The sequence below is a fragment of the Electrona antarctica genome (assembly GCF_951216825.1).
Source record: "Electrona antarctica genome assembly, chromosome: 16".
In the NCBI taxonomy this organism is placed as follows: domain Eukaryota; kingdom Metazoa; phylum Chordata; class Actinopteri; order Myctophiformes; family Myctophidae; genus Electrona; species Electrona antarctica.
Genome location: NC_136797.1, coordinates 39,546,804 through 39,558,446, shown reverse-complemented (window position 1 = coordinate 39,558,446; position 11,643 = coordinate 39,546,804). Strand labels below are relative to the sequence as shown.

At 42.0% G+C, this 11,643-nt stretch overlaps 3 protein-coding genes across 3 annotated transcripts in view; all 3 read right to left on the bottom strand.

Moving 5' to 3' along the window:
* The window catches only part of LOC306940117 (serine/threonine-protein kinase NIM1-like), an 805,056-nt gene that overhangs the window by 772,188 nt on the left and 21,225 nt on the right, over positions 1-11,643 (bottom strand). The window lies entirely within an intron of this gene.
* On the bottom strand, positions 7,916-10,826 carry LOC306939471 (growth arrest and DNA damage-inducible protein GADD45 gamma-like; the record flags this gene model as incomplete). The annotated part of the gene is made up of 4 exons (XM_079524059.1): positions 7,916-8,029; positions 8,174-8,378; positions 8,483-8,595; positions 10,710-10,826. 4 exons carry the CDS (start codon positions 10,824-10,826, stop codon positions 7,916-7,918), a joined length of 549 nt encoding a protein of 182 aa, XP_079380185.1.
* On the bottom strand, positions 10,941-11,627 carry LOC306939470 (growth arrest and DNA damage-inducible protein GADD45 gamma-like; the record flags this gene model as incomplete). Its single annotated transcript, XM_079524058.1, has 3 exons — positions 10,941-11,054; positions 11,199-11,403; positions 11,515-11,627. The coding sequence occupies 3 exons, from the start codon at positions 11,625-11,627 to the stop codon at positions 10,941-10,943; spliced, it is 432 nt and encodes a 143-aa protein (XP_079380184.1).

The window sequence follows — 11,643 nt, the reverse complement described above, 5'->3', positions numbered from 1 at the left end:
AGACAACACCATCCAGTTCCTCACACTTTGCAACTTAGGGCACCATTCTATTTACATTCCAGTAACATATTGTTGATTTACACTTAAACCGCATCCCTGGGCATGTTATAAGTGGACATTCAGCTGAAATAGGTGAACATTGGGCTGATCTATAAGCTCACAATGTGATGCTTTGTGGTCTGTTGTGAGCTGTTTGAAGAACAAAGTATATAGGGTTTAATAGGCAAGGCCAGTTTATTTACTGTAGCATAGGACCACAATGGAAACAAGTCCCCAGGACTTTTTTGTGTTATTCTTTTTATTTAGCCTAAATGTCTGACAAGAAATTAACTTTTCCAATCTGATAGCAGGTCAGTAATTCCAAAGTTGTTGAAGAGAAATAAGCAACCAGGTCTATGAAAACAATACAACTAAGGCATGTTAGAGCAGTGATTCTCAAACATCTTCATGTCAAGGACACCCAAATGCATAGGCCTATGTATTTGCCCACACTCCCCCATCTGAAAATATTTTGTGCCAGACAAAGACAAGCCGATGAATAACATCTTATGAAGAACCGATATGCTTGAAACATCACGTCCAATGGTGGAACCAAATAACAAAATAGCCTTCCCAAAATACTATACTACTGCTTTTAGACGAATTAATTCATTTCCTAATAGCCTAGCACTTTTGCAGCTTCTATAGGCATTTTCTTTATGGATTTTGGGTTGGGGTTTTACTTTTTAGTGAGTGTGTGAGTGGATGTGCGTTCTTTATTGTTTTTTCTTCAACCTGAACATGCACAGCTATTTTTGAGGGGTGATAAGATAACCCCTCCTATGTCCAACTTCCCAAAACAAACTGGTCAGGCTCCTACTTGGCCTCACCCCCCGAACCCACCTCACCCCTGCCCACTTTGACAGGCTGGAATGGCTTAGGGTCAACGACAGAGTACAGCATCTTGCAATGTGTCTGGTCCACAAGATTCGATACACCACCAAGATACCCATGTACCTGTCTAGATACTTCCTTAATGTTAACGAAAACCACACCCACAACACCAGAGGGAGTGCAACAAACCATGTACAACCCAGATTCGGCACAAACAAGGGACTACATTCTTTCCGCTCCTATGCCACCAAAATGTGGAACGCCCTACCAACAGTCATTAAGACATAGGAATCCCTTGACTCCTTCAAAACCGCTCTCAAAGGGCACATACGGACGGCTGCAATTCGAAACTGGCCCCCGTAAAATCTGAATCCCCCCCCACCGCCCACCCTTTTTTCCCCTCACTGTATATGTTTCTTTTTCCTTTTTACCTCCTTTATGATGAATTCCTGTTCTGTTCTTTGACTACCGGTATATAGAAGTGTCTATTTGTACGTCAATTCTGCAAACTGTTATATTTCAATCAATCAATCAAATCAAATCAAATCAAATCAAACTTTATTTATAGAGCACATTTAAAACAATCACAGGGTGAGACAAAAACATCAACAATTTATATCACAACAACAAAAACAAAAACAAAAACATCAGTAATTAATGCCACAATAACGAAAGTGCAATAAAACAAAACAAACATTAGGTGCGATAGGTGGCGAAAAGCCAAAGAATAAAAATGTGTTTTAAGAAGTGATTTAAAAGACTAGGAGCAGCAGAGGCAAAGGCACGGTCGCCCCTACTCCTGAGGTTCATTTTGTGAGCTTCCATGAGCAGCTTGTCTGTTGACCTCAGTGCCCTTTGTGGGGTGTAAGGGACCAGAAGTTCCGTTAAATAAGAGGGGGCCAGGCCGTGCAGGGATTTATAGGTAAATAAAAGAATCTTAAAATCTATTCTAAAAGTGACAGGGAGCCAGTGAAGTTCAGCTAAAACTGGTGTTATGTGTTCTCGTTTTTTTTTCAATCAATTGTGTTGCAACGCATTGTGTAGATCTGCCTATTGCCTACTGTTAACCCCAGAATAGGGACACTAGGGTTCAAGTGATCAAGCTAGGTAGAGTGATGAATATGCTAAATGCATGACCAGAAAAATTAGCCTTCCAAGTCAACTGAAAAGGCTGCCCCAAAAGGACAATTTACAATTTATGGCCGAAATTGAGAGGCAATCCATTTACAATTTATTGCACAGCTATTCATAGGAGACTAACAGTCGTTGTCAGTCATTTGTCATGTAAGTACAGTAGCTGTGCTGTTGCAGGCAAGTAAGAAAACAAATTTACAAGTAAGAAAACAATTTACACTAAACCCTATATACTTTATTGCCCTATACTAATTTAGATCCTCTAATATTGTCCTCTACATCAAATCTCTTCGCTGAAAATAGGCTATAAACTCACAAGGCCTTGCGTTGCAACGAATTGCGAGTTTGTAGATCCGCTACTTTTGCCTAAAATTCACCCCAGAATAGGGACACTTGGGTTCAAGTGGTCACGGTTTGAATGGGTAGAATTCTTCAGAAATTCAGGCGATGAATAAATGCATGACCAGGAAGTTTATAGCCTTTCGAGTCAACTGAGAAGGCGGCTCCAAAAAGGACATCGATTTACAGTTTATGGCAGAAATTGAGAGACAATGTGTTTCCAAATGCACAGCTATTCACAGGAGACCGCCGTCGTTGTCATTCATTTGTCATGTAAGTAAAATGGGAAATGTCGAATAAATATGCGACCGGTCGGTATAAGCTCGACTCATGCATTGGCTCTGTAGTCTTTGGAGGCCTTAATGTGTTTTGATCCTGCAGGAACACTCATTGTGCTGGTACTTCAATGGGGGGGTCGGCGGAGTAGAGTATATGGCGGGGTAGGGGTGGGCTGTTGGTGAACGATGTCTTTGAATGGATGAATGAAAGCTGACTTGTGCCAGGCACAGGGCCCTTTCTCCTTGCATTTAACCTGCTCCTCCCCACCTCCCCTCTGCACTCTCTGGCCCTCATCTCATTAATGGGGACAGCAGATGGATGAGGGCCTGTGGTTCGGGTTGCCAGGCAGTGTTTACTGTATGCCTGACTTAGGCCCACATCAAACCAGTGGGTTGGGGTCACAACTGGTGTCACCAATTTGATTTGACTGCAGTTTCAAATGGTTTAATTAACGGTTACGGGTAGGAAAGTATCCGCTATATAAGGATAAGGTAAGGGTTAGGGTTAAATTTGGTATGGTTAAGGTTAGGGTAAGGGGATATGGGAGGAATGTAAGTCAGTACAACAATGTCCCTAAAACAGCAGTACCCAAATATTTTTGCCCGTGCACCCCCTGTTACCTCCTGACCTAGCTGACGCACCCCCCAACGCTCAGTCTCATAGTATTTGTCCGAAAATTATATCTTTTTTAATATGATTATGGCAAATAATCACAGAATGTCACTGTACTGAGAGACACGCAGCTGCTGTATACTCCCACAGCTGCTCTATACATCTCCTTCAACAGTGTTTTACCGGATTTTGCAGTTTGTGTTAAATAACACTATGAAGCCCAGGCGGTGGCGTAACCGTCTGGGCACCCGACTGGTAATCCAGTCGCAGTGTGCCGCGGGTTCGACTCCCGAGCCCGACACGGCCTTTACTGCATGTCTTCCCCCATCTCTCTCCCGTTTCCTGTCAGCCTACTGTCTGTCCCTTCAAAAACCAATAAAAGGCGTAAGCCGCAAAAAAAATATCTTTAAAAAAAAAATAACACTATGAAACCGCCATTACCCTTTTCGTGCACACCCCCCTAGACCTAGAGGATGTTCGCGCACCACAAGGGGTGCACGCACCACAGTTTGGGAACCACCGCCCTAAAAGAATGTAAGGCGAGTTGTATGCATGGGTGAGAGAGGCTGCAGCTGACTTCAGACACTTCACAGTTCATTCACAAAGTTCTGTCTACTACACAATACCAAGGCTGCAGATCATTGTTCTTTATCCCTCCTTTAATAATGCAAATTTACTGACATCTTTTATGCTTGGGGGGTTAATTAGACTCCAGCCATTTAAACCACCAGCAAATGATTATAATTACAATTGTTACCAAAGTGACTTTGTTGACTACCTACATCAGGGGTGCACCCCTGATGTAGGTAGTCAACAAAGTCACTCAAGTCGAAAGCCCTCAAGTCGAAAAAGTGTGGGCATGCCCACACTTTTTCGACTTGAGGGCTACTATCAAAATGACCAGCTCAACAAGATCTACCCACCCAAAAAAGTATTATCCCATTGCTGAAATTAGCAGCACAGGCCTTACATACTATAAGACAAACACACTTGGAATGGGAAATAGAGAGAAGAAAATGGAATTCGTAGTTATTTGTATATTTGTAATGCTATGTTTGTGTGCAGAACTATTGAAAGCAAATTATTGCATTGTGTGTTTGAGCTCACCTTAATTCAAGTAGCAAAATATACCTATTTTTAATGATATATATTTTGGGGCATGTCATGTGATCTACCTGCATGTCATGTGATCTACCTGCATGTCATGTGATCTACCTGCAAAGCCTTGTGATCTACTGGTAGATCGCGATCTACCTTCTGGGCACCCCTGACCTACATAGTCCTATGAATCATACCCCAAAACATGCAAAATCTCACCGATTGACCAACAATCGTAAAGACAGATATTTTTGGTGTTTTGATGGCTTAGTTTATATTATTTCTAAGCACACGTCTACAGATTTTTATCTCCGCCAGGCCTAAACGATGGCAGTTGAAGATAATGTTTTCGAACTTGTCCTGTCTGTCTGTCTGCCTGTGGTCACTGGACAGCTACTCTCGGGCCCATATACAAATTAGTACAAATCACGAATGCACAAATTGACACCAAAAAAACCTACCATCATGGTAATGTGATGTTTAGTAGTAAACATCAAAGTAGTAAACATCGTTAGTTAGTTAAGTCATTGAATATGAAAAAAGAATGATGTTAATCATTTATATACAAATGCAAAACATTGAATCAAACGTAATAGAAGGCTTTAAGATATTCTTTTATGTGTAGATAGTGAATGGCAAGGCAGGGATTTCCCTATCTCATCTCTATGCGCGCGTGTGTGGGTGTGGGTGTGGGTGTGTGTGTGTGTGTGTGTGTGTGTGTGTGTGTGTGTGTGTGTGTGTGTGTGTGTGTGTGTGTGTGGGGTTGGTTGATAAGTGGAGGGTCACAGTGAGGGGTCATGGCAGTCTATAGCAGCTGTTGACTCTTACATCAGTCCATAATGCCTTAGGAGTGACTTACAACATGTTGCAGGCCAGCATGACTGCTGGATTTACATCCACATTCAGATTCAGATGACCTTAATTATCCCAAAGGGCAGTAAGATATGTTTATATATATATATATATATATATATATATATATATATATATATATATATATATATAAATAATGGTGCATTTATATAGTGTTTTTTATCCAAAGCTCTTTACATTGATTGTAAAGAGCTTTGGATATATGTTTTACATTCACCTAGCCTCGGTCCCAGGCTTACTTATCTGCGAAAAGAAAAGCCTGGTCACAACGTAAGGCAGAATCCGCTAAAATCCTGCAACTTCCGCCCATAAAAATGATAGTCTTTTCAGCGTAGGTCTTGCCCAGGGTGACATTCACCCATTCATACACCGATGGCGGAGGAAACCATGCAAGGCACCAACCTGCACACCGGGAGCGTCTTGATCAAGGACACTAAACTCTGGGGGGATCGAACTGGGAACCCATCCGGATGTTCTACCGGCCACTCTACCCCCGAGACTTATATATATTCTGTTCTTGTCCTCGTCTTATATCTTCTGCATGGTCTGTCCAATACTGTATATAAAATAAACTTCAGAAGTTGTCGTTGTGATACTGCCTGGGGTGATCTTGTTCTGCGTGCACGTGACTCAACATCACTCACCGTCCTTGTTTAGAGGGTTAACTAAATTCACATTCATAACAACATACGTATATAATACTGTATGTGCTGTTCTCCATACACGCAGGGATTCATCAAATTCTTTGCTCTGTGAAAATATAATTTTCTTTCTTTTCTCCTTTTTGCCCCACTCTAAAATGTTCCTGTTTTTCAATCTCTTTTTGAAGCTCGCACAATAACGACCTGTAAACCTGCTGATTTTGATTCTGCTCAGTCATTGGTAAAGAATTCTCATTACTGCCAGTGCCATCAGATACAGCTGCAAGGGATTTAACCGTCTTGAAAAATGAGAGCATCAATCAGTTCATTGATTCTTGCATCTTTGTATTGGTTAACTTTTAATTGATTTTTTAATTGGTTTGTATTGATTTTATTTGATAACTCTCTCGCTGAGATCCTCAGATGTTGCCTTTCTGGCTGTTCTTAAATCCACATTAAGGAACAAAGGTGATGGGACCTTTGACATCATTCAGGGCCAGTGTGGCCAGTCAGCTCATAAGACTTGTTTCCATGTAAAGTCGCTCCAGTTCAACCACTTTAACCCTATGAACATTAGCTATTTAAAAATAGCCTACATGTGCAATTTTCAATGAATCTTTAAGTAAACGAAAAATATGGAAAGTTTTTTAAACATTTTACAACGCATATCTTGTATGGGGTGCCTGGCACAAAATATTTTCAGATGGGGGAGTGTGGGCAAATACATAGGCCTATGCATTTGGGTGTCCTTGACATGAAGATGTTTGAGAATCACTGCTCTAACATGCCTTAGTTGTATTGTTTTCATAGACCTATGGTTGCTTATTTCTCTTCAACAACTTTGGAATTACTGACCTGCTATCAGATTGGAAAAGTTAATTTCTTGTCAGACATTTAGGCTAAATAAAAAGAATAACACAAAAAAGTCCTGGGGACTTGTTTCCATTGTGGTCCTATGCTACAGTAAATAAACTGGCCTTGCCTATTAAACCCTATATACTTTGTTCTTCAAACAGCTCACAACAGACCACAAAGCATCACATTGTGAGCTTATAGATCAGCTTATAGATCAGCGCAATGTTCACCTACCTGGAATGTAAATAGAATGGTGCCCTATGTTGCAAAGTGTGAGGAACTGGATGGTGTTGTCTGCTTCATGTGTGTTGCAGTGCAACTTCAATTATCCACAGAACCACCGGATCAGAAATATTGTTTCGTTTTCTTTTTTATTGTAGCTTTTGGTCATACAACAGATGAAATACACATTTCTTATTGACATTAATGTATCTGACGTGAAAACTTAATTTTCCTGTGAAATCAACACAAACATGACTGAAATAATGTTTTTTTTTTTTTCTTTTCGAACTGTTTCTAAAAACTGCCTTCAGTAGACTACCATGTCTAAATTTAAACTTAAGTTATATTTAAGATAACCTCTTTTCCCATACTTTTGTAATCATTAGCTAAACAACTTCTAAAGTGAAACCTTTAGAGCCATCATTAAGTACTTTTTGTTTTTCATAATTTTGTCATCATTACATTTCTAAAGTGAAACCTTTAGAGAATTAAGACAATTCTGGAAAGTGGGAAACATTTCGCTGCGTTGTTACTCAGCGAGAGAACATTTTAAAAAGTCTCTTTTTAAGAATGTCTCTTTCTCGGCACCGCTTCTTTCTCCTGCTGCGTGTGCGTCAGATATGCGTGTGACGTTCTGCTCTGTGTGTGCGTGCGTGCACGACACATCAGGACGTGGAACAAGTCACTTCTCCTTTCTCTCCAAACCTCATCCACACAAAGAATGAGGGTCGATGTGTCGCTCTCGTGGCATACCTGACCTCATTCACATAAAGAATGAGAGTCATCTTGGCATGGACGGGACAAGAGGCGACGGGTCCGAAGACCAGCGGGGGCGGCCCTCCTCGGGGCCGGCGCCGGTCGGTCGGGCTGCCCATGGATATGAATCCTCCTCAGGAGTATCCATCCATCCAGGGATGAGTAGAAAACAGTGTCATCCTGCTCAGTAGTATTTCCATTTTGTTAAACGAAGATAGTGTTGAGCTCTCTGATCAGCACTCGGGGAGGATGATCTCGGGCACCCAGTCGTTCATACCGTTCATCTCCTCACAGAACAGGTGCAGCTTCTCCATGGCTGGGTCCTCCCAAGAACCATCAGCTGGCTTCTGTTGAATTAAAGCACAAGAGGAAAGCGGGTTAGCAACAAAACACTTCCAAAGAGAGGCTGCTGCCTGCATGCTTAATTGTCCAATAATGCTTTGTGAGAGAGAACAGATATAAGGCTATATGTTTGAGTTCAAATGACATACCGTGATGAGGACACAGTGAGCGTCTTCTAGTTTGTCCTTGTCGCCAATGATCTCGACCAGGCGCTGCAAGTCGCTCACTCTGACGATGCTGATGTCGTTCTCGAAGCAGAAGGACTGGATGAGGGTGAAGTGGATCTGGAGGGCGATGTCACACTCGAACCCTTCGTCCATGGCCAGGACGCAGAAAGACACGCTGTCTGGATCACTGTGGAGAAATACATCTGTTAGTGGCTGCTCTTGTTCAGGGCAAAAGTATAGGCTACCAGCTGAGCTGAGCAATAGCATAAGACATGTTAGCATTGCACTTACTCATTCATTATTGTGGCACTTTCGTAGACTCCAATGGTGAGTTGTTCCTCTCTCCGAGCAGAGAGGAGAGCTTCTTTCAGCGCTTTGCCAGGAGACCCTGCAGGAGACTGCATCTTCAAAATAATTCCAACAAGTGATTGATCTCACTGGTTTTAGTAGATGTGGAGGATAGTGATTCAGAAGATATAGCACAGTTTGCTCTGAATGCTCTCAAATGGGACTCACAGTATTTATACTGAAGACCTGGCACGCGCGTTCTGTGATTGGCTGTTGTTCAGGGACAAAAGTCAGCCCCCTTCCCCCCACCACACCTCCCATGGCAGGCGCGTGCCTATAGAGAAACTTTCCGAGGAAGGATGGGCCAGTTTGGACTGAATGGATAAGATTCTGAAAGTCTGTGACCTTTAATTGATGCCCTCAACTTCAGGAATAATTAATCCCGACACTTGGCCTCCTAGACTCGTGCCATCAAAGTCTACGTAGATTTGCAAAACTGCCTAATGCAGTGAAGTTCACTAGTGTTCATTTAAATCCAAGAGAATAGCCATAACCAAATGGACCCGGTGGATTTGAGGGAAATTTACAGATTTTGTTTTTCATCGCAATCCCACTTAAATCGTGCATGCATGAACATAACATGCGTTTGCCGTGATAAAGTGGACTCGACTTTATAGGCTATAGGCCTATATTGGCGAATGTATTGATACAAAATATCATATGTTTATAGTTTAAAAGATGTATCTTGGTTGTGCATGTTCAGGTTGAAGAAAAAACAATATAGAACGCACATCCACTCACACACTCACTAAAAACCCATAAAACCCCAACCCAAAATCCATAAAGAAAATGCCTATAGAAGCTGCAAAAGTGCTAGGCTATTAGGAAATTAATTAATTCGTCTAAAAGCAGTAGTATTTTGGGAAGGCTATTTTGTTATTTGGTGTCACCATTGGACGTGATGTTTCAAGCATATCGGCTCTTCATAAGATGTTGTTCATCGGCTTGTCTTTGTTTGGCACAAAATATTTTCAGAAGGGGGAGTGTGGGCAAATACATAGGCCTATGCATTTGGGTGTCCTTGACATGAAGATGTTTGAGAATCACTGCTCTAACATGCCTTAGTTGTATTGTTTTCATAGACCTGGTTGCTTATTTCTCTTCAACAACTTTGGAATTACTGACCTGCTATCAGATTGGAAAAGTTAATTTCTTGTCAGACATTTAGGCTAAATAAAAAGGATAACACAAAAAAGTCCTGGGGACTTGTTTCCATTGTGGTCCTATGCTACAGTAAATAAACTGGCCTTGCCTAATAAACCCTATATACTTTGTTCTTCAAACAGCTCACAACAGACCACAAAGCATCACATTGTGAGCTTATAGATCAGCTTATAGATCAGCCCAATGTTCACCTATTCCAGCTGAATGTCCACTTATAACATGCCCAGGGATGCGGTTTAAGTGTAAATCAAAAAAATGTTACTGGAATGTAAATAGAATGGTGCCCTACGTTGCAAAATGTGAGGAACTGGATGGTGTTGTCTGCTTCATGTGTGTTGCAGTGCAACTTCAATTATCCACAGAACCACCGGGACAGAAATATTGTTTTGTTTTTTATTGTAGCTTTTGGTCATACAACAGATGAAATACACATTTCTTATTGACATTAATGTATCTGACATGAAAACTTCATTTTCCTGTGAAATCAACACAAACATGACTGAAATAATGATTTGTTTCTTTTCAACTGTTTCTAAAAACTGCCTTCAGTAGACTACCATGTCTGAATTTAAACTTTTAGAGCATTAAGTTATATTTAAGATAACCTCTTTTCCCATACTTTTGTAATCATTAGCTAAACAACTTCTAAAGTGAAACCTTTAGAGCCATCATTAAGTACTTTTTGTTTTTCATAATTTTGTCATCATTAAATTTCTAAAGTGAAACCTTTAGAGAATTAAGACAATTCTGGAAAGTGGGAAACATTTCGCTGCGTTGTTACTCAGCGAGAGAACATTTTAAAAAGTCTCTTTTTAAGAATGTCTCTTTCTCGGCACCGCTTCTTTCTCCTGCTGCGTGTGCGTCAGATATGCGTGTGACGTTCTGCTCTGTGTGTGCGTGCGTGCACGACACATCAGGACGTGGAACAAGTCACTTCTCCTTTCTCTCCAAACCTCATCCACACAAAGAATGAGGGTCGATGTGTCGCTCTCGTGGCATACCTGACCTCATTCACATAAAGAATGAGAGTCATCTTGGCATGGACGGGACAAGAGGCGACGGGTCCGAAGACCAGCGGGGGCGGCCCTCCTCGGGGCCGGCGCCGGTCGGTCGGGCTGCCCATGGATATGAATCCTCCTCAGGAGTATCCATCCATCCAGGGATGAGTAGAAAACAGTGTCATCCTGCTCAGTAGTATTTCCATTTTGTTAAACGAAGAGAGTGTTGAGCTCTCTGATCAGCACTCGGGGAGGATGATCTCGGGCACCCAGTCGTTCATACCGTTCATCTCCTCACAGAACAGGTGCAGCTTCTCCATGGCTGGGTCCTCCCAAGAACCATCAGCTGGGTTCTGTTGAATTAAAGCACAAGAGGAAAGCGGGTTAGCAACAAAACACTTCCAAAGAGAGGCTGCTGCCTGCATGCTGAATTGTCCAATAATGCTTTGTGAGAGAGAACAGATATAAGGCTATATGTTTGAGTTCAAATGACATACCGTGATGAGGACACAGTGAGCGTCTTCTAGTTCGTCCTTGTCGCCAATGATCTCGACCAGGCGCTGCACGTCGCTCACTCTGACGATGCTGATGTCGTTCTCGAAGCAGAAGGACTGGATGAGGGTGAAGTGGATCTGGAGGGCGATGTCACACTCGAACCCTTCGTCCATGGCCAGGACGCAGAAAGACACGCTGTCTGGATCACTGTGGAGAAATACATCTGTTAGTGGCTGCTCTTGGTCAGGGCAAAAGTAGGCTATATAGGCTACCAGCTGAGCTGAGCAATAGCATAAGACATGTTAGCATTGTACTTACTCATGCATTATTGTGGCACTATCGTAGACACCAATGGTGAGTTGTTCCTCTCTCCGAGCAGAGAGGAGAGCTTCTTTCAGCGCTTTGCCAGGAGACCCTGCAGGAGACTGCATCTTCAAAATAATTCCA